At 46.3% G+C, this 23,495-nt stretch overlaps 1 protein-coding gene across 1 annotated transcript; it reads left to right on the top strand.

The window, feature by feature from the left end:
• Positions 1 to 9,415: 9,415 nt before the first annotated feature.
• Positions 9,416 to 23,266, top strand: LOC132591656 (keratin, type II cytoskeletal cochleal-like). The gene is made up of 10 exons (XM_060271071.1): positions 9,416 to 9,654; positions 9,739 to 9,877; positions 11,371 to 11,585; positions 13,703 to 13,763; positions 14,872 to 14,967; positions 16,175 to 16,339; positions 18,723 to 18,848; positions 20,539 to 20,759; positions 21,465 to 21,497; positions 23,128 to 23,266. The coding sequence occupies exons 1-10, from the start codon at positions 9,416 to 9,418 to the stop codon at positions 23,156 to 23,158; spliced, it is 1,326 nt and encodes a 441-aa protein (XP_060127054.1). The 3' UTR covers positions 23,159 to 23,266.
• The last annotated feature ends 229 nt before the right edge of the window (positions 23,267 to 23,495 follow it).

The following is a 23,495-nucleotide window of genomic DNA, read 5'->3' as shown; positions in this document are numbered from 1 at the left end:
GGAAGGCAAATTCCACTGGCATAGGAAGCCAGAGCATTGCGATGTTTGGCACATGCGCAGACGTCGTGCAACACTGCATCGTGGGGTGCCCCCCCCGCGACTCTTAAGCCGAGCGCCGTGGCGGCGCCCAGTAAAAAGTCTCGCTTGGTGCCGTGGCCGCAGGCTGGCGCGTCATATGCGCAGTCCGTATGGGCCGCCACCGGTGTGTGACAGCAGTCCATACAGACTGCACATGTACAGCACCCTGTATGGAGTGCGCATGCGAGGGATGCTGCACATGCGCAGTCCGTACGGGGTGCTGCTGGTGCACGGCGGTCCGTAACAAGGTGCCGCATGAGAGCGGCAGCCCGCAAGGCCGCCGCCCACCAGCAGCAGCCCGTATAGGTGGAGGCGAGGGGCGGGGCGGGGCGCGCCGAGTGTCACCCTCCTCAGGGTGGAACCCGGGGCACCCCGCCCCCGCCCCCCTTGCTATGCCCCTGCCAAATTGTATGTACTTTCTTCCAGCGTTGACTAACACACTTAGTTTATACTCTCCAGGTCAGGTACTTATACCAACCTGTAAATACCAATTAGGGAGAATAGCTTCTGAAGCTATTAATTAGGTAGTTACAGTAGCTTTTCTCCTTATATTGTATTTACAAGTTGCCGGCGTGTGTTGAATTTGCACCTGATACTGGAGTGTGTCTGTCAGATGTGCATCTGTCCGACTGAGAAATCAGATCAAATAAACAAATTATAAAAATTGCCCATATTAAAAGTGCAAGATGCTGAGTGTTGAAAGGGTGGGGTGGGGAGGGGAATCCTAGCATTTAATGCTAAAATATTTGCAGGGACATTGTTTTGAAGCTCACAGTCATAATCCAAACCTGTGCAGTGCTCCAGTCTACACATAGGACTGACTCAGCCTTTTACTGAGTCAGACCACTGGTCCATCTAACTCAGTATTGCCAGTGATGGCCAAACTTGGCCCTCCAGCTGTTTTGGGACTACAACTCCCATCATCCCTAGCTAACAGGACCAGTGGCCAGGGATGATGGGAATTGTAGTCCCAAAACAGCTGGAGGGCCAAGTTTGGCCATCACTGGTCTACACGGACTGGGAGCAACTCTCCAGAGGTTCAGAGAGGAGTCCCACCTGGAGATCTCGAAGATTGAACCTGGCTGGTATCTTCTGCATGCAAAGCATGTGCTTGCCCACTGAGCAAATTGAGTACTGTGAGCTCAGCTGTCTGTACAAAGCACCCCGACACAGAATACAAAACCTTGCCCAGTATTTTGCTGCAATCTATGGATCACAGCGACACCAAGCAAAGGTGTTTACTGGGCATGGAACAAATACTGGGCATATTTACAGAAGTATTTATTTTTTACCCTAACCTAAAATATTAGGGGGACCCAGGTGGCGCTGTGGTTAAACCACTGAGCCTAGGGCTTGCTGATCAGAAGGTTGGCGGTTCGAATCCCTGTGATGGGGTGAGCTCCCGTTGCTAGGTCCCAGCTCCTGCCAACCTAGCAGTTCGAAAGCACGTCAAAAATGCAAGTAGATAAATAGGAACCGCTACAGCGGGAAGGTAAACGGCGTTTCCATGTGCTGCTCTGGTTTGCCAGAAGCGGCTTTGTCATGCTGGCCACATGACCTGGAAGCTATACGCCGGCTCCCTCGGCCAATAATGCAAGATGAGCACGCAACCCCAGAGTCGGTCACGACTGGACCTAATGGTCAGGGGTCCCTTTACCTTTACCTTTAAAATATTAGTGTGTCAGGGACTGGAATCAAGAGGAAGAAGAATGATGGAGATTGCCTCCTCCTTCTCCTGTAGCTGACATGGAGGAGGGAGGCCAGTTTCAATTACAGCCGCGCTATGAGGGAGATAGCAAGGCAGAGACTGGCAAGCTGCCAGCAGCAGAAACTTCATTAGACAGCATAGAAGATCTGCCATCTCACAGAACACAACGTTCGTTAAGGGTGCAAGAGCAACGAACGCAGAGACATTTAACCACGGGGGGCCTCCATAGGATCAGGTGCTGTTAGGAAAGGGGGAGGGGGGGAGCCAGAGTGAGCAATTCCATTGTGGAGGAATGACCGGAATTCTTTGCCTTTTACCTTGATGACTGACTGAATCAATCAATCGATCAATCGATCAATCAATCGTAAGAACTTTCTTGTTTCCTCCCTGCCTCTTCTTGCCATCGGGGGGGGGGGGAGGGAGGGGATTCCTCAGGCCTAACATAGGGTGGTGTTATTGTTTTATATGTCTTGTAGGTGTTTAAAAAGGTAAAGGAAAGGACCCCTGGACGGTTAAGTCCAGTCAAAGGCGACTATGAGGTTGCGGCACTCGTCTCGCTTTCCGGCCGAGGGAGCTGGCGTTTGTCCACAGACAGCTTTCCGGGTCATGTGGCCAGCATGACTAAACCGCTTCTGGCACAAGGGGGCATTGTGGTGGAAACCAGAGCACATGGAATTGCTGTTTACCTTCCTGCCACAGTGGTACCTATCTATCTACTTGCACTGGTGTGCTTTCAAACTGCTAGGTTGGCGGCAGCTTGGGACAGAGCTGTTAGGATTTTGAGTCCTTGACGCAGGGTAGTGTGATTGGTATAAACCACATGAGATGTCTGAGAAGAGTGTGGGAATGGAAGACTGGTTTATCTCTTCCATCTGAGCGTGTTATTGTTAGAATACTTTCAGTTTTGCAATATGCAACAGTCTTGCTCTGCCTGAGCTGGAGAACACAGACTTGACTGTGGATCCTTTGTATATAGTGTGAATAAAACATAGTTTAGACCTATGGATGTCATCTTCTTCTTCTTGCTGAAAAATGCCAGAAGACCTGTGTGCACTTCTCCAAGGAGGAGTGTCGCAGAGAGGCACTCTGGAGTGAAGGGGAATGCCATTCTAGAGATGTGCCTTCCCGGATATGCTCAGAGGTACTGGGGGTCTACCGTCCCCCCCAGGAGCGCATTCCAACAAGAGCCACAGGAGCTCACCCCGTTGCGGGGATTCAAACCACTAACCTTCCAATCGGCAAGCCGAAGAGATTCAATGGTTTAAACCTCAGCGCCACCCGTGTATTTTTATGAAGCATAGTGTACCATCACAGATAATGGGTGGGATATAAATTAGAGAGATTCACAGATGTTCTGCACACATAGCAGAACCTCCCCACTGCATTCATCATGGAGTATCCTTCCAGGGGCGTAGCCAGGAACAAAATTAGGGGGGGCAAGGGGCGGGGCCAAGGCACGGGAGGGGAGGGGCCACAGTGGGGCAAGGAAAGCCATGGCCGTTCAGGGGCAAGGGGGCACCAGGATCAGCCCAAAATCGGGCTGCTCCGACCCCCTCCCCCCCTCCTCGACTGGCAGGGGCGAGGGGGGCACCAGGATCAGCCCAAAATCAGGCTGTTCTGACCCCCTCCTCCCCCTCTGCGATCGGCAGGGGCGAGGGGGCGCCAGGATCAGCCTGAAAACAGGCTGTTCCGATCCCCTCCTCCCCCTCCACGATCGCCGGGGTGGGCGGAGGGAAAGCCAGACAAACGCTTTGCGCGGCTCTGGGGCTTTCCCTCCACCCGCCCCACAGCCAGCCAGGGAGAAGGGAGACGGCACCGGGCAGCGGGGCAGGCTGGCCAGCGGCCCTGCTTCTAGAGGGGCAACTGCCCCCTCCTGCCCCCCTGCCTACGCCCATGTATCCTTCAATTCGTGGGGCAGACCTTCCACACATAGGGCTCACTGGAGGCGCACCATGCAGAATGAAGCCACTGGCGCTGGTGATCCAGCATCATGCAAGCACCGTAGCAATTGCTGTGCATGGGTAACCCTGGTCTGATCGGCAATCGTGCCACTCAGCTCTTTGGGGTAGGGGAAATAGGAAAGGTGACCTGCCACAACACAGCTCCTGTGTTAAAATATGAGTTATGGTGTTAAATTAAGATATTTGGAAACTGCAAAATTTAGATAGCAAAAAATGAGGGTTAGGGTAAACATGTAAAGTGTGATCACAACAAATACATGTTTGCAAACACGCAGACTGTACAGAAACACTCTCCACGGAGGTTCCACTGTCTGTAACTTCTTGTGGAGTATACAGTCCATGGAAAACCCAGGTTTGCCTTTGCACCAGGCTAGCGATGATCCTTAGTTGTGAACAGGTGGTTCAAAGGGGACCATCGCCTGAAAAGGAGCTATTTGCATGAACATTTGTATGTCAGTGTCAAGTGTCAAGTTTTCCCCAAACATTTTAATTAACGTTCCTTGTTCCCCTGTTCCTTCAGCAGGGGGTAAATTACAGTACTTCAAAGCGTCATTGTAAACATTCATTCATATTTGCTTCCTATATTGAAGGTGCAAAGGGACAAAAGAAATATATTATTATAATAATTAACATGTGTCACTTTAAAAAGGCATTTGCAGAGCATCAGTCACACAGAACACATTCATTCATATCCACCTGCATTCATCTTTCTCTCCACAGCTACTCCTTCATCTGTTTTATGAAAGTATCTAAAATCCTTGTCATTGTATTTGAATCACACACACAAATACATACATAATTTGCTGCGGCGAAACTAAATTTGCTAATGTTTATTTTTGGAGATTGTTTCTTCAATGCAACTTAATTGCAATAGATGCAACTACAATTTCTTCATGATATCCCACCACCACCCCTTCTACTATGGTTCCACGGGGCATATTGTTGTGAATGACCAAAACTTCAGGTTACCATCACCCGCACCACTTGCAGGTTTGGGGTCTGTAAGGTACAGTAGTGTGTGCCAAGGCCCTGTGACCCAGTCGCGATGAAATAACCAGACTAGACAGCAGAATATGGATTCTGGGGTTCAAAGAGGCCACAACTTTGTTGGCTGGGCATGTTGGGGTAATGTTCAGTAGTGAGTAGAAGAACCTGGACTTTGTGGTGTTTTTAAAGAGCTTCTTCCGAAGGTGACACAAGCTTCCGTTGTGCAAGAAGGAGAGAAAGAAGATACTCTGTGTTTTCACTGCCGAGAGCACGCAGCTTCAAGGAAGCGTGCCGGGCGAGTGAGAAAGCCCTAATGAGCCATAAACCACTCATTAGGGCAATAAACGTTTCACAGGGCATTGGGTGAAGCCCCCCATCTGCTGGGAGTGTATCAAAGGGTAAACCACAACATGGGGGCCCCTATGACCTACATCAAATAGAAGTACCCCCCAAGAGGTCCCCACTGGAGGAGTTCTATGGCCCTAGCCTCCGTCTCGGCATCGGACAGAAGCAACTCCTCAAGGATCCCTTAACCAAGGAGGGGCAGGCAGAGGCTACAACCACCCCACCAGCCAAGACTAAGGCTTACCCAATGCCCAACCTCACAAAGTTGTGATGATCGTTATTAGGTAGACCAGGGGTCGTCAAAGTTTTTGTGGATTGGGCCGGTTTACGGTCCCGCAGGTGCCGCAGTGGGCCGGAGTGTATGTGTGTGCACACACACATGCACAAACACTATTTTCGGTGCTCTTTCCGGCACAGAGGAGGCGTGTGAAGCTTCCCATTGGCTGCAGGAGCTTCCTGCAGCCAATGGAAAGCCGGCCAGCATTGTGGAAGGCTCCGCACTGGTTTAGCACAGCATATGGAAACCAACCGAGCGGGTGGTGGGGATCTTCAAGCAGGCAGCGGGCATCCATGGGCCAGTTAAACAACCCCCATGGGCCGCTTGTGGCCCATGGGCCTTAGGTTGCTGATCCCTGAGGTAGACAAAAACCAAATGGCTGGTGCCAATTCCAGCTGGCTGCCAGCGGCCAGGCCACAATGCCACCTGACCACTTAAGAAAAGTGGACTTAACAGACAGGAAAATGCCATTTCAAGGGCCATTCTTCAAACTACAATTACAAATAAATGAAAGTATGGTTGCTACAGTAATCTGCAAGGTTTGATTTCTGATATTTTTGGGGGGGAGGGGGAGATGTTAGTAGCTGGATGCACTAACTCTTGAAAATGCTGGGCAGAGGGAGAGAGAAAAACAGATATAATTTGATGTGGATCATCTCAAGCAAGTTTGCTGAATTGTGGAGGAAGGGTGGAAAGTGCGTCAGTGAAACTGACCACCTTTCCTATACAAGTGAAATAGATAAGGAATTTAAAATTTCATGTACGTTTCACCTCATTGGTGAACAGATTTCTTCTTACTTGCTACCAAGATAAGCAGGTGATAGAAACCTGTCAGTTTCACCTGTGTGCTTGCCATTGTTTATACACAACTAAATAACACACACAACTAATGCTGAACATGTATAGTATGGTGCATGAAACCCAAGTTCTCATTCATTAATGTGTCCAGATGTTTGCCAACTGCTAAAATGTGCATGGGAATTGTTTACTTGTTTATGAAAAATTATACATGCAGAGGTTGCTCAGAAAAGTAAGGGAAATCTGGGGCACTTTGTGTGTTTTTCTATGGCTATCTAAAATAAATGAAAGGGAGAAAATAAAGTTCTATAGAAATAAAGGTGTTGTTTTCACAAAGTTCTATTCCTGATCCATTTAGGCCATATATCGGGTCCTCCCTGCAAGAGAGGGCATGCGTTGTGGTGGGCCCGGCAACAAGGTCTAGGTGTTGGGGCAGGGACAATTGGAGCAGCCACAACACCCTATTGGTGGTCCATCTGACAGGGTGCAATTGGGCCGAGGGCATGCCAATCAAAGAGTCAGATGGACCACTATTTAACCGCTGCACGTGTCTGTAGAGAGCCTGCTTCTCCGGAACTGTGCACTGGAACACCCGCCCACTGCTCCCTAATTTTAGGGCTTTCGCTTGACCTTGCTATGCCGTCATGTGTCGTCTGCCGTTGTTGCAGGGGCACAGCAGGAATTCCCCCCACTTGGCTGATTGGCTGTTGCCATTTGGGTTTCACCTGCCGCGTAGCAATTCATCACAACTTGTAAGGTTGGTGGATAGGTTCTGGTTCATGCTGATAGGGTGGAATGATCCCTTACCATCCTATCCATAGGTATTCCTCTTAAAGGATTCCATTGGACTTCTGGTTGGTATTCCCCCAAGCAGGGTGTGCCCCCTCCAGGGGCATAGGAAGATAGGGGCGGTAGGGGTGGGCTGCCCCGAGCGGCGGGCTCCAAGGGGCACCATCGCGGGCGCCCTCCCCGCCCCCAAAACGCGTGTCACGCCCCTCCGGGAGGCGCGCCAGGCCCCCAGAATGTGTGCCACAGCCCTCCGGGAGGCACGCCCCACCCCTGGAATGCATGCCACGCCCCTCCGGGAGGGATGCCGTGCCCCCGGGAGCCACGCTACGGCTCTGGAATGCGCCCCCCGCCCCCAGAATGGGCGCCAACCCTGCCCCCGGTGCCAGAGCATGAAGCTCCGCCACTGGCCCTCTCCAGAGTTCTGGGCACACATGGGGGAATCAGGGCCTGGCTGGCAGGCGTTAGTTAGGACCCCCGTCCCAGGTGTGAACCTGGCTGCTGACTCAAGGTGCGTCCTGAGTCAGCGCTACCCTTGGTAGCTTTTGGAACCAGAGCCTATGCAACCACTCACTTGATTTGTAATCAATAAAGTTGTTGACTAAATTCTGCCAAAAACCAAACCAAAAATCTGAGTCATGTCTGAATTTATTAAAGGGCTCCACACGCAAAAACAGTTTCAGTGCTTGAATCCTGTATGTATGATTCTCCCCCAAACCAGCTTATCAGGGCTCTGTCTTTGCAGCCAGTGTGGCATAGTGGTCACCTTATAAGGCTACGACCTGGGAGACCAGAGTTCAAATCCCCACTCAGCCATGAAGTTCACTGTGTGACTTTGGGCCACTCACTGTCTCTCAGCCTAACCAATCACATAGAATAAAAAAATTCCTTCCAGTAGCACCTTAGAGACCAACTAAGTTTGTCATTGGTATGAGCTTTTGTGTGCATGCACACTGAAGTTCATACCAATGACAAACTTAGTTGGTCTCTAAGGTGCTACTGGAAGGATTTGTTTTATTTTGTTTCGACTACAGCAGACCAACACGGCTACCTACCTGTAACAACAATCACACAGAGTTGCTGCAAGGGCAAAATGGTGATAGCACAGGTTAGAAGTTTCTGAAGGTGAGTGTTGGGTTCCATTCCCCCTGTTGTTCCCTCTCTGCCAAAAAAAAACTGTTTGGCACTGGCACAAATGCTACTTGTTCAACAAGATTTTGTGTGCATAGCCCTACCTACTCTCCTTGTGGATATAGAAATGGGACCACTGGATATATTCTAGTTTAGACTAATACCTATAAAATATTCAATCAGGTGGAGTCTATTTTGTGTGTTGGCAGTAGATAGCTTCCACTTTGTATTTTCCAAATCTTCCAATCATGAAGGTCCATACCTCAGTGGTAGACCATTTGCTTTGAATGCAGAGGGTCCCAGTTTCAACCCCTCGTGTCTGCAGACAAGGATGGAGATGTTCCTTGTCTGAAACCCTTGAGAGATGCTGCCAGTCAGTGTAGACAATGCTGAGCTAGATGGAACAATGGTCCGACACAATTCACACGCTTAACAAACAAATTCAGTTTACTTGTATTGGGGAAGTGAGCGCATATACCTCTCCTCCATATCACACATAATGAAGTATGTGACCCATGGAGTTCCTGAACACAGAGGTACCCAATTTGTGCGAGTCATGCAAATCCAGTTTGCCCATGTGCAAGCTTTTGTGGAGAGCGCCCACATCACACACTGCACACATGGGCCGGTCCCCCCTCCTACATAAAGAGCATGTCAACTGAGCATGTTCATCAACCCAAAAGAGACAAATTAATGACTAGTGCAGGTAGCAGGGGTGCCAGCTTGAATAAAATATGGGGGGGCAGGTAAGCCCCACCCCACATAATTGATCACACACCCCATTTGAATGCCAATGCCCATAAACTTTGAGGGGGCACCTCCCTCAAATATTTTATGGGCGGCATAGGAGTTGGCTCCTACGACACTTGGTAATTGTCACAGTCCAGTCCACCCATTTAACAATGGCGAGCACAACACCACAGATGGAAACTTGGAGATCAGCATTCAAAACCAAGGTAGGAAGAAAGAAGCATTTTAGATTCTTGCAGTGCCTTTGCCCTCAAGCAATTTCACTTGTATCATGCTAATTCTGACAAAAGAGTAGCCAATCGGTTCATAAAGGAAAACATCTTCCAAATCAAAATTTGCCAACAGGGCATTTAAAAAAGTGTTTCCTGTACCACACTGTTTACTGTTTGTCTAGCACTTTTTAACTTCATCCTTTAGCCTGTGAAGGTCAATGTTTTGCTGCCAGGCAAGGCAAACCCCGTAATATCCTAAATTACCACTGCAAATTTCAGAAGATCTGCCTGACTAATCTGCTGCATATAAGGAGTAGCTCCTTCTGCTGCTCTCATTCTGTGCACCCCCTTGTCCTTTGAGTCCTTCTCAGACGGAGCCAACATGATGAGCCAACAGTTCTTCGCCTCTTCTCCTCAGAGATGTTTTACCTCTGCCTCCTCTGGTGCAGGCAGCGGAGGGATCAGAATCAGTGAGGCATCCACCTGCCAGCCTTTCGGCGCCACCCACCTGGCAGGAAGGGAAAACACCAGCAAAAGTTTCCATAACTTTGGTGGAAGACTTCAGATTTCTTGCTGTGTGAGCACCGAGAGAAGTAGTTATGGAAACGATATGGAAGCAGGGCAAGTGGTGGGCCATAGCATACTTGCAAGGGGCTTTGGACATAGAAGCACAACAAGTCCTTCTGCCAGCTGTAGAAGCGATAGGATCCGCGAGGTTTCCATTAACAAGCATCTCTTGGAACCTCTCTGCCTGGGGGTCGATCCACATGACCATCAAGTAAAAGCACGGGAGAAGGAGCAAATAAAGGACCTCAACAATCAGTTTGCTTGCTTTATTGACAAGGTGAGATGATTCCATTAATGATGGTGGGGGTGATCCCAGACCGAAGGGCTGAACATTCAGATATTTGAAGCAGAGTTAGAGTTCTAATTAATTTTGCTGCCACATTAAGTGATATGTTTGCAGAGAGCAAATTTTGAATCTGGAGACTTTGAAGGATAAGGTCTGATTCACACCTGTACACTTGACAGAAGAATGTGTGAATTGACTCAGTTGAAATGTGCTGTATTAGTGGATGATCATGTGCTAAAAGTTCTGTCCATGGTTTTTACATCTCTCCATACAAGGCTTGTGCTACTGCTTGCTAGACTGCAGCATACCCAGCAGCCTTCAAATTTCGTTTCAAGGTTTCTCGGTGCAGAACTACCCAATGGTTAAATATATATATATATATATATTATGTAAGCTCCGTGCCATTTTTCAGCATAGCCACACTACAAACTCATATGGGAGGGGGATTACTGGTTTGTTTTTGTTTTATTATGTATTTTAGATTCTCATTTTATATTTTTATGTTGTGAACAACCCTGTGATCTTTGAATGAAGGGTGGTATGCAAATTTAACGCTAGTAGTTGTTGTAGTAGTAGTACAACCTCTGTGACAGCCCATTCACAGTTGGTTGAAACATGGTGCTGATAATGCCAAGGTTGCAGGTTTATCCGCATGTGGGACAGTTGCATATTCCTCATTGCAAGGGGTTGGACTAGGAGACCCTCAGGATCCCTTCCAACTCTACAGTTCTGTGATTTTATGATCACACCCCAACATGAAGAGGATGGGTAGCTTTTTTAAGCCGACAGCTTTTCCCTTTGTGGCTAACTGTGGCTTGGGAGGGCAATTTTGAGCTGGTTCGAGGCTGTAGTGCAAGCAGAAATAGGTAGAAAGTATACTTTATTCAATATACAGTGGACACAGGAAAATGCAGGCCTTTTTTGTGGTGGCTCCTCACTTGTGGAATGCTCTCCCCAAGCAGGCTTGCCTGGCACCTTGGTTACATTTATTTTGGTGTCAGGCAAAATAATCCTCTTCTCCCAGGCTTTTGGCTAATTAAACTCTCTATGGTCTTTTAAACGGCGGGGTAGGGCTATTGTTTTTGTTTGTTACTGTGTTACACATTTTTTGTGGGTTTTCATATTTTAAATTTCCGTGTGATCCTCAGATGAAGGGCAGTATAGGAATTTTAACAACACCATAGGTGGTGAGAAGGGTGGGGCTGAGGTGTTTTCATTATCAGCTATGAACAATGGATTAGAGTACACCTAGAACCATAATGTAAGATTTCGATTATATGCGTGAGATCTATCATTTGAATCACTTCCATAATGGCTTTGTGGTTATAGGCTATATTTTGTATTGAAAAACAACAACCAAGGATATATTCAGCACCTAAAAGTGAATCCCGTAGCAGCAAAATGCTGGCTCATTCATGCATTTATTTGCTATCAAAAGTTGCAACAGCTTCACAGCAACTGGCCTTTTCTTGCTTGGATTTCAGGTCCGATCCTTGGAACAAAAGAACCAGGTGCTGGTCACCAAATGGAAGCTGCTGCAGAACCAGACAGTTCCTACCGTTCGGAAAGATCTCAAGCCTTTATGTGAAAATTTCCTCAGTAAGCTGAGGAAAAAACTGGACTGCTTATTGTGTGAGAAGCAGAAGCTCGAAAACCAACAAAAAACAACGCACAGCATGGTTGAGGAGAACCGATGCAAGTAAGTTAACCTCTCTAGGCAGAGGCCATGTCCACAGCCAGCTCCTTACACTTAGTGAGCCAAGACTGGTGGCAGACCTTACATTGCATGACTTCCGCAGAACTAGGAGTGGGGTGGGGAAATGCTTTCACTCTACATTTTAAGGCGAGACTATCTAATTTGTGCACCCCCAAACAACAGATGAACTGGGCAGAGGGGGGTTTAAATCCCCAGTCAGCCAAGAAGCTCACTGGGTGCAGGGCCGTCTTAAGCATATCGGGTGCCCGGGCGCCGTGGTGCGACGATCCCTCCAGCGCCCCCGCCCCGTTTCTCCGCACGGCTGGTGGGCAGGTGCAGCGCGCAGCACGGCTGCCACAGGCACCACAGCACGGCGCCCCCCCCCCCGGCACCCTGCGCCCCCAGCCTGGCCATAGGGCTGGCCCTGACTAGGTGGCCCTGGGCCAGTCACTTCCTTTCAGGGTTGTTGAGGGGATTAAACAAGAGGAAGAACTGTGTACACCACTTTGAACTACTTGGAGAAATGGTGGGATATGAATGCAATAAAATAACCAATAATAAGTAGAATGCTGCTTTCTGTCCATTCCTAGCCAGAACTAGATGTTATGGCTGAAAGCAACAGCCCCGCCTCTCTTACCTGCTCTCTCCAGTCACACGAAATTGAACATGTGACATGAGGACCCTGTGATTACTCCCTATTCTGATCCAATGGCTGCTTCCTATGAACCGCCAGGAATTTGCCACATGATAACATCGTGCCATTTTCCCCCAACACGGCATGGAGTACCCATGTGAAGTGGGCTTCAAATATTGAAGAAACAGCGAGGCCATGACGCTAGCTTAGTTTCTGATATCGCCTGGCTCTGTGGAAAACCTGCTTGTTGTTTGCTCTGATTCAGTGGTAAAATGTGGGCTTTTCCTGGGGGGAAGCATTGCTGTCCTGCTGTTTCTTTCTTTTTTATAATAATTTTTATTCAATTTTTCCAAATTAACAAATAAAACAAACAGCTGTCCTGCTGTTTCTTGGCTCTGACGCAGACCTGGAAAGCCCAGACCTGTGCTGAGAAACATGGCACAAAAGGAAGTGTGGGTGAGGCCTCAGAGCTGGAAAAGTGGCATAGCTCCTTCAATGGATGGCACTACCTTCACGTTGTTAACAGGTTAAGGTGGCTTAAGCATTGCTAGAAAGTAGGGGAGAGAATGGGATGTGGCATTTTCAGTTTGGGCAACAGCCCTTCACCTGCTATTTAACATCTAAAGCATGTCAGAAGCCAGGCTGAAACCTACCATGGCTTCAACCTTCCCTCTCCATAGTGCCACCAAAGGCATTTGTACTTTTGCAAGAGAGTGCAATCTTCAAACCTATCATTGACCAAATAGTTCCACTAGTCCTGTGGTGTTTTAACTAAACTTAAATGTATGTATGTTCTTTCCCCCCTGAAACACTGACATTCGAAACCGGCAAGTACTATCTTGGAAAAGATTTGTTGTCTAGAGAAGTTGAGCTGTATGCTACTTAAAATGTGATATAATTTGTTCTGTTTCCAGTTCCTCCTTCTTTTCATCCTGGTTTCTACAGCACAGGATTAATGGTTCCTGTCACATTTTAATTATGTGCTGCATGAAAATGCATGCCATAAAGACTACGTGACTGGTTGTTAGGCTTTGTTTTGGTCTGATGTAAAATTGTTTCAGGAGGGGGCAATTTTGACTGGAGGATTGGCAGAAGAAGAGGTCAAAAGTGCTTAACCCTTTTCATGCCAGTCCAGCTATTAAAAATAACATCTCCAAGCTCCTCTCCCCACCACCACCCCGTGCAGGGTTACAGACATGTTTAGTTACTTCTGCAACACTGTGGGGGCTAATAAAAGCAGCTTCGGGAAAAGGGATGTGGAAGAGAAAAGAGGCCAGTAAATAATGGGATCCGGCTAACTCCTCCTTTTGCTGTCCCTGCTGTTTCTTGGCTCAAAATTCCCCCATCCTGAACTGCTTTTCTTTACATCAAATGACCATTGGGACTTTGTACATGTGGTTAAGTGTAATCTATGCTTGCTTGCTGTGTTTGGATAAAGTGTTTCTCTTTCCTCCTCTTGCTCTCTCTCCCTCTCAAATCCTGCAAGATATGAAGAAGAGCTGAATAGACGAACAAATACAGAAAATGAGTTTGTCCTGCTCAAGCAGGTGAGTGGTTTAGGTAGGCCTGCACAGTAAAATGTGCATGCCAGCACAAAATGGGGATTTCTAGATTTACACATTTCAATTTTAATTTACATAAGTAAAGGCAACTGGGGGCATTGATCATCAGCTAGGAACTGTAGTCAATTCCAGGTTGTGATGCACATCTCTGGGCTCAGTCACACTTACCTTTTGCCCCATGCTTTCTAGGTACAGAGCTACACTTTCCTGATCCAAGTCCACTTTCCGCAGGAAAACCTGATCTTTAATGTTGAATTAGAATAAAAAATGCCAATTTGGGTTTCCCACAAATTGCAAGGGGAGTGGGAGGGAGAAGAAGTATTCAGGCGTGGTCTAAGAAGCAATTCCTAAAGCCACTCCGTTTTTTCTTGGACTCTAGCTTCCATCAGTCACAGCCAGTCAATGGTCAGGGATTATGGAAACTGTAGTTCTACAGCTATAGTACACGGGTTCCGCACCCTGTACTATAGGATGCTTTGGGGGCAGTTGTTTCTTGTTCCAAATTGGTGGGAGATGTAGTAGAAGAGATGGGGAAATTGCTCCACTAAAGGGAATGATATAGCCTGCCATAATTCAGCATGAACACAGTGCTGATCCCGAAGACCCAGCATTCCTATTGAACTGCAAAAATGTATCAGCGTGAAAGAAATGGAGGGCTGAAACAATGTACATCACTTGATTTCTCATTACCACTTGAAGCTGATGTCTTCAAGAGATGAAAGTACATGTAACAAGCAGCCAGCCTCATTTCATTGGAAGAAAAGGCATTTGATAAGCACAGATGTCCTAGTAAAGTACATACCTGGATAACCTCTTTCTGGCTATATCAATGCATTAAGGAGCCATCAGATATCTCCATATAACCATGAATTGTACGGTCTTTTATGAAAAGCATGGTGAAAGGGCTCCATTGCAATTTGGAACTCTGAAATTGCAGGGGACTCAGCCTAAGCACATACACTTGTTACAAACATGTATTTCAGTGTGTGTGAGAAAGTCTTAAATATTAAGTGGTATATAAATGCTATAAAATAAATGAATAGTGTTGGCTTTGGAATGGCATGAGAATTTAATCTCAGGTTTTCTCCCCTAGAAAGTTGATGCTGCGTATGAACATCAGAAGGAACTGGAAATGAAGAAGGAGCTGCTGAAAGAGACTGTAGAATTCCTGAGAGCTTTCTTTGCAGAGGTCTGTTAAGATAAGTTGCAGCATAAAAAAGCTGCTCTTACCCCTCAATTCAGATATTTCAATTGTGCATCTTTCGGAAATCAGGCACCCCACAGCCCTAGGATGTGACGCCACTGCCATTATTTCTAGCGCCAGATAAAACAGACTTGACTCTTGTGTAGCAATGGAAATCTGCCTTATATTTAGCCAGACCCTTGGCCCACTTTGCTCTGCATTGCATACACTGACTGGCAGCAGCTCCTTTGGATAGTCTTTCCCAGCCTTACTTGGACAGATGCCAAGAATTGAACCATGGACCTTTTGCATGCCCAATAGTGGCCCTATCATTGAGCTATGGATCTCGATCCTTTCCTTCTATAGGCAATGCTATTCATTTCAACACAGGGGTCCTTCTGGTTCCGCTGGATTTTTGTTCTAAGCAATTTATGCTTTGGATCACAATATTTAGATCTGTGCGACAATCTTTTCAGATAGAATACTGGGTGCTGGAGTTTACCGCCGGCCCCCCCCCCCACAGAGAGCTACAATTCACAGCACCCTTAAAAAACTAGAGTTTCCACATTTTTTCAGTAGATGTTTTAAATGTGTAAAGGTAAAGATAAAGGGACCCCTGACCATTAGGTCCAGTCGTGACCGACTCTGGGGTTGCAGCGCTCCTCTCGCGTTATTGGCCGAGGGAGCCAGCGTACAGCTTCCAGGTCATGTGGCCAGCATGACAAAGCCACTTCTGGCGAACCAGAGCAGCACACGGAAATGCCGCTTCCCTTCCCGCTGTAGCGGTACCTATTTATCTACTTGCACTTTGACGTGCTTTTGAACTGCTAGGTTGGCAGGAGCTGGGACCGAGCAACGGGAGCTCACCCCTTCGCGGGGATTCGAACCGCCGACCTTCTGATCGGCAAGCTCTAGGCTCTGTGCTTTAACCCACAGCGCCACCCGCGTCCCTAATAATGTGTAGTGTTCAACAAAATGATATGTGAATCTCATCAATTGCTCCAAACAAGACACATAAGTTAGGCTTGGTCCTGCACCTCGAGATAGTTTTACAATTTTTTTATGTGCTGTAAGCCACCCAGAGTGGCTGGGGAAACCTAGCCAGATGGGTGGGGTATAAATAATAAATTTATTAGTATTATTATTATAGTTTGCTGTTGCTTTCTCTACTGCTGGGCACTAAGATGTCACTCAAATTCTGTGTAACCTGCAGGAACGCACTGTGCTAGACTGCCAACTTTATGATACATCTGTGGTTGTCAGCATGGACAACAGCAGAGGCCTCGACATGGATGCCCTGATCCAGCACATTGAAAGATGGTATCAGAGCATCGCACTAAGAAGCAAAGAAGAAGCTAATATCTTTTACAAGAGCCAGGTATGACCAAGAGACATGGAATGGGTTGAGATGGTGAAATAGATTCAGAATTCTGCTATTTCAGGAGCCCAACATCACTCTTCTTTTTTTAAAGGAATGTAGACAATCAGAAAATAAAGGAACCAGACCCTAGATTTTCAGCAATTCAATTTTCACATCCTGGTTTGCCAACTTCAAGCTCTCAGATTTCTCAATAAATAGAAAAAGTTCTGCTGTTCTATCCATTTGTTAAAATCAGTGCAATGAAATGACTGCCAGGTCCACATTTTGATCATCTAAAGCCATATATTAAACCAGATTTATTGTTTCACGAAGCAAGTCTTAGGAGCATAATAACATAATAAAATTAACTAAAATGAAACCAGTTTCTCCTTTGGAAGTCAGCTACTAGTTAGTGAGTTCTTTTACAAATGTGGTGGGGATTCCAAGGAAAGTCTAGACTACAATATTATTATTATTTTAATTGAGTATTGGTGTTCATTGTATTTTTATTATTTTTCCTGTTTGTTAAATCACCCTGGTCATCACACATAAATTTATGAAGCTCAATGTATGGTGAATAACTACTGAGATATTTAGCTGGATGGATGTCATATATCCAACAGGAAGGTGACCAAATTAAGATGAAATATCTTTGTGTGGTACAAGTTGTGTTGTGTTATATTATATTTAGAGTAATCTCATTGGCAATGGCAGTGACACAGTGACGGTTTGTTGGGAGAAAATGTGGTGGATATACAAGATGTAGGGTGAAAACATGGATAGCTAACCTTTTTCAGCCCAAAGGTTGTGCTGACTGTCAGCCACACCTCCAAGGCTCTCATGTCTTCAGTATGCATGGCCAATATATATAACCTTTGCAGAAACCAGACCCCTCAAAGAACTGTTTTGGCATAGTTTGCAAGCTTAGAAACAGAAAGGCCCAAGAGAAAGTTATTTTGCCAGGTGAATTGCTCTGGTGAATTGATAAGTGGAGGCACAGAATCTTGAAGTCTGAATCTCCATCAGGTTCCTTCTGAATAGTTTCTAATACTGTATGTCATTGAATATGAACAGCTTTTGCCTCAGATGCAACCATCTATCTTGTTTATCAGTTTTATTGTGCTAAAGCAATCTGTCCTCCTCAAACTTAAAAGATTATACTATTGTTTTAACCGTCCTCATTTTAACAAGCATAAATCCTCATTCCGCTACAGGCACTCCCAGATGTACTCCTAGTCCTAGCAAAGATCTCAGAAATTAGTTTCGGGGAACTTAATGTTGTATCTCAGTAAATTCCTCATATGGAATCTGTGGGCATTTTTCCTTTTTCCTTTTTCAATAAGATTTTATTAAGACTTTTCATAATACAATAAAAAGCAAACTGATCTAAAAAAAAAACAAAAGCAAAGGAAGAAAAAGAATGCAAAATCCTCTCTCAAATGCAGATCTTAACTCTTGTCCCACACAGAAAGAGGTGAACTCTCTCAGCCCTCACCTGGCAGCTTCCCTTTCTTTCTTCCTCTCACACAGGGTCCATGGTTTCATTCCACTCCTTTGCTTTGAGCTCTTTTCATCGTTCATGCAATAGTTGCTGCATGACATAGTGGGGTGTTTTTCAATATTTTCACCATATTGAGTGCTTTCTTTGAGATCCATACAGTCCTTGCTTATCAAAATACATTCCTAGCATTCCTCTCTCACCGTGAGGCAGCCACAAAGTTTCACACTACAATCAACACATTCACCAGTGGGTGGAGGATCAAAACCAGAACAAAATAAAATGAAAACTTCTCAGAGTTGGAACACCTCTTAGCTGTTTAGAAACTTTCCTAGGTATGCATGGTTGAAGCACACTTTTTGTTTTATTTTAATTTCAACCCATTATGTGGGCATTTCTTCAAAGAACTTAGTGTTCACAGGAACTCTGTTGAGGAAGGTGGTTCTAGTCTGGTAGCTGAGGATTGGCATAGTTTTTATATAGTCCCTGGTGGGGGCAGGCCTCAGGCCTGGCTGTCAAATGTGACTCTCCAAGCCCCTCTGTTTAGCCCTCTCCCCAGTCCATGCCTCACATTGACCCTGCTTCACTGCCTCCTCAAGTGCTTATGTCCAGATAGAGGCATCTTTGAATTATGACAGTGCATTTTGTTTGCGTAGATGGAAGATAGAGAGGTAAGTTGATTGTAATGTCACCAATTACAAAGGTAATTGCCATAGGCATTGCTCCACCCATTTTTTGCCCCTGGCCCCTGGGGGATTATCCACAAAGGACTGTGGCCCTCTGGCTAACAAGGGTCCAACCTCCCGACATAGCCAATGAGGGGGGAGCCATCACTGCCTCTCTCGCAATATTTAAGCATTAAGTTGTACCTCTGCTCTTCTGCCTTCTCTCTCTGAATATTAGATTGAGGATCTCCAGAGCAAACGATGCAAGTTCCATGCAAATCTGGAAAAAAACAACAATGAAATTACTGAGCTAAAACGGGTGATACAGATAATGCAATTCCAGACAGATAATGAGAAGAAGAAGGTGAGGAATCCCTTGTGTTCCCTGGTCCTGGTTTGGTGGGAGTGTCAGACCTTAAGGCCTGCCTTCAAAAACTGAAGGCCACAACTTGCTGGTTTTTCTATGGTACCACTAATGGTTCGTAACCACCTGCTACTTAAAGGTGTTTCTGAAATTTGTATTTCCTGGGAAAAAAACACGGAGCACATTCATAACCATAGCTGCCAAGTATCCCGTATCCGCCGGGAAAACCCCTTTTTTCTCACCGTTTCCTGGCGGTCTCCCGTTTGGCAGAAAATCCCGGCATTGTCCCTTAAATTCGCTTCTTCCCGGCGGCCATTTTTCTGGTGCTGCTTTGCCCTTCTATGGGCACCAGAAAATGGCGGCGCCGGCGCCGGAAGTCGCTTCCGCGCATGACCGGAAGTTGTGTGACGCGACTTCCGGTGGCGCTTCGCCCTTCTATGGGCATCAGAAAATGGCGGCGGCGGTGCCGGAAGTCGCTTTTACGTGTTTCCGGTCATGCGCGGAAGCGACTTCTGGCGCTGGCGCCGCCATTTTCTGGTGCCCATAGAAGGGCGAAGCGCCACCGGAAGTTGCGTCACACAACTTCCGGTCATGCGCGCGCTGCCGATCCCGGATCTTTACGATCCGGACTTGGCAGCTATGTTCATAACACTCATTACAAATGTGAGAGATGTATTACAATCCCATAAATTCTTCTCTGGCTCAGGTTTTAATCTGAGCTGGAGAAGAATTCAACTCCTTTTCCCCTCCATGCATCCAGCCCCTAACTCAGGCATCCCTAAACTTCGGCCCTCCAGATGTTTTGGACTACAATTCCCATCTTCCCTGACCACTGGTCCTGTTAGCTAGGGATCATGGGAGTTGTAGGCCAAAACATCTGGAGGGCCGCAGTTTGGGGATGCCTGCCCTAACCCCTGTCTGACACATGCATAGTCCTTCAAGAAGTAACTCTAGGCATGAATGGGGAGGAGACCTTTGCTACCAGATTTGGCAGCTAGGTAAGCAGGTGAAAGGGGAGAGGAAGGAGGTTTGGAAGTTTATAGGTGGGTAGGTGGGTGAGTGGGAAGAAGAGTTATGGTGGGTGAGCAGCAGCTTCAAAGCTCACAGGAATGCAGGATAAGACTCTGATCCCTGATCAGTGGGGCCCTTATTAATTCAGATTAGCGCTACCCTGGCCACAGGCAGTGCTGATTGGGGCTAATGGGAGTTTGTAATCCAACGTATCTGGAGGGTGTTGGGTTAGGGAGTTAGGATATTTCCCATTTTCCAGTTTGGGGCAGAAATCACTTAGCTTGTTTCGAGCCAAACCAAATGAGACTGGGAGAACATACCTATCACTAATTCAGCTGGTCCCTGAGCTGAAACAACCGGGGAGGATTGTTGGGCGTCACTTTTGCCCTCATGAAAGGGACTCACCTATCAGGTGATTTTTGCATCACTTTGCATGACCTGAGGGTGCATCCTACCCAAGACTCCTCTGAAGGGAGTTCAACACCAGGGGCAGGCAGATTATCTTTCAGGGGAAGCTCTCCTCCCTTAGTGATCTTGCTATTGAAGAGCCTGTGATAAGATCCTAGGAAATTCCTGGTTGCCCGGAATTGCTGTTGGAATGGGAAGGCGGAAAGGGACTGACTCCAATATGGAGTGATACTGGTGTTACATTTGGACAATGTTCTCCCATATTTTTCAGGTGGCTTCTCTGCAGGCAGCCATTGGTGACACTGAAAAACAAGGTGACCATTCTCTTAAAGATGCCCAGGAAAAGCAACAAGAGCTCCAGAAGCGCCTGCAGGATTCCAAGGACAAATTGGCTGGCCTCTTGAGGGATTATCATGAACTCATGAATACCAAACTGGCCCTTGATATTGAGATTGCTACATACAAGACATTACTGGAAGGAGAAGAGAACAGGTGAATGCAATATACGCCATCTATAGATAGTAAGGATTCTGTTTGTATTTCCACGTTTTCGAGCCTGGAATGGAGCAATTCACCTACACATGCCATACCCTCCAACATTTTCAAGCCAAAATCCAGGGCACCATATTCTTGGTTTTTATTGCGAGAGCATGGCAGCAACTTTGGTTGCCATGATATTGTGTGCCCCCCCCGAAAGCTTTTTTTTCAGGCATGGCACCCAAAAGCATCCATTTGGGGGCACTGCACAGGACTACTGTCCAAAAAAAGTGCTTTCTTGGGGGGGGGGGGGAATTGCATCGTGAAATTGCACTGAATGCTAAGTATATGGTATATAAACATTAAGTTCTTTTATTAATAATTTACTTAGTAGCAAATAATTACAGCTGTGAACAGGACTGAGATCTACAGATAAAGGGTACTATACAAATTTACCAAAGAGTAATAATAAACAAGCCATTGAAACATTACAAATGGGTTACTGGCAACAGATTTTCCTTTAAAAACTATGGGATTTCCCCAGGGAAGCATAAATTCAGATTGGATTGTGCGGGGCAGGGGTTGGCATTTTGATTATAACATTTTTCACAGACGCTGCCCAAAAAAGGCACCCATCCCATAATAAACACCCTCAGTTTAATAAATAATAACCAACCTGTATTCTTTTTCTTCCCCCGCTGCCTGGCCCGTCTCTAAAAGAATATGCACCGGAGCACCTGTGAGTCTGGGTAAGGACCCCAAGGATTCTTATTTTCTTCTGTAGTCTGTAAGATTTCGTTTCACTACATTAACAGCCCCTGATGTCTGTGACATGCTGTAAGACTGATTCACGGAATATATCATTCTCTTGCAGCCGTGGTGAACACTTCTTGTGCAGTCCACAACACGGTCCATGGTGTGAAACAGTAGACTGAAATGGAAGCAAACATTGGATGCACTTAGGGAATTTTAGTGTCCTGTTGTTTTCAGGATTGGCAATGAAACTCCAAAAGAAAATCTACATATAACCTACATGATTTCTAAGGATGCTTTGTCTTTCAACAGTACATGTGCAGATTAAATCAGAAATGAATTGGGTTTTTGCCATAAAATTAATCATAGGAGATAATGGCTGTGTTATGATAAACCATGATGAAAACAAGTCTCGCCTAGCCTCTACTTCTCTTGTTATTAACTGTGGATTAATAGTATCATTCAGACCCAACAAAGTGTGCATGATCTTAGCTACAGTTTGTTTGAAACAAGTTGATGTCAAGCCATAGTTGAGATTAGCCACACTTTTAAATTTGGGACTGTGGTGAATTGAAAATTATGACTATGGTAAAGGTAAAGGGTAAAGGGACCCCTGACCATTAGGTCCAGTCGTGACCGACTCTGGGGTTGCACGCTCATCTTGCATTATTGGCCGAGGGAGCCGGCGTACAGCTTCCAGGTCATGTGGCCAGCATGACAAAGCCACTTCTGGCGAACCAGAGCAGCACACGGAAACGCCGTTTACCTTCCCGCTGTAGCGATTCCTATTTATCTACTTGCATTTTTGACGTGCTTTCGAACTGCTAGGTTGGCAGGAGCTGGGACCGAGCAACGGGAGCTCACCCCGTCACAGGGATTCGAACCGCCGACCGTCTGATCAGCAAGCCCTAGGCTCAGTGGTTTAACCACAGCGCCACCTGGGTCCCTATGACTATGGTAATGATGCATAATACAGTATAGGGTGCCTACATTCTGCATGGACTGGTTGCATGGCAACATGTGCAAATGGATTTAGATAGGGCCTACCTATTAGGTCCATAAATTACCACATAGCATATATTCAACACAAAAAAACAGCAACAATTTGTTGTTGACAAAGGACGGCTGGACATATAAAGGGCCCCAGTACCTTCAGTAGCTTCGGGCCTCGTCAAACCTGAATCCGGCCCTGGTAACAGATCAGGATACTGATACCATTTGGGCTCTCGCAGGCATTTATTCTTTTGTAGGTACAAGAGACAGTCTGCAAGAAGCAGCTGTTCCTGGACTAGAACTCAGAGAACCTCACTCTTTCCTTGGCACTGAATGCAACTTAGTGATCTCAGATTTTACCATCTCCTGACAGAATATTTTATTTCCTTTTATTTATTTTTTAACAATAGCCTTGGCTGTATTCAGTCAAAATCTCGCGGAGCCCCTTGGAAATGATCTCCTAATAAGATTTTTGATTTTACCAACCAACAATTTCAACAAGCAAATTTGATTACACAATATTATATTCATCCGCTGTTATAGGGCCCCTAAAAGGCGTGGGGCCCATAGGCTGGTGCTTACACTGGGAAATCTATGGTCTTCCAGATGTTGCTGGACATGCTGATAGGGGCTGATGGAAGTTGGAGGTGAAAACTGTTGTGTATTGAGTCAAAGGATTTTATCTCTGTGTTATTATTGTCTGTATTTGCATTAGGATAAAGTAACTGCCTTTTGGTTCCAGAAGCTACAGCTACTATTGGTTCATGTAAGCTGCTGTATTTGGATCCTCTGTCTTATTGGTTCCCTCCAAAAGGCAGCACTGTGATTGCCTGATATTGTTCCCACCAAAATGTATCCCTTTCTAGCTAGTTCCCTGTCCCTATAAATGTAGCCTTCCTGCCCTCACAGTCAGTCTTGTTCACTTTAATAAAGAACTGTTACTAGAGAACTGTCTCCAGCATGTTATGTCAAGAGAGCTGAAATCACAAACCCCACGTCACAACA

Source organism: Zootoca vivipara, chromosome 2 (genome assembly GCF_963506605.1).
Source record: "Zootoca vivipara chromosome 2, rZooViv1.1, whole genome shotgun sequence".
Classification (NCBI taxonomy): Eukaryota; Metazoa; Chordata; class Lepidosauria; order Squamata; family Lacertidae; genus Zootoca; species Zootoca vivipara.
The sequence above is the reverse complement of the archived record's forward strand: the minus strand, read 5'-3'. Positions and strand labels throughout refer to the sequence as shown.

Bases quoted from the DNA above. Each gene is read 5' to 3' on its own strand.
- LOC132591656 (XM_060271071.1), top strand. From the start codon at position 9,416: ATGATGAGCCAACAGTTCTTCGCCTCTTCTCCTCAGAGATGTTTTACC. The intron at 13,764-14,871 runs GTGAGTGGTTTA...TTTCTCCCCTAG, and splicing joins AGTTTGTCCTGCTCAAGCAG to AAAGTTGATGCTGCGTATGA. The intron at 14,968-16,174 runs GTCTGTTAAGAT...TGTAACCTGCAG, and splicing joins TGAGAGCTTTCTTTGCAGAG to GAACGCACTGTGCTAGACTG.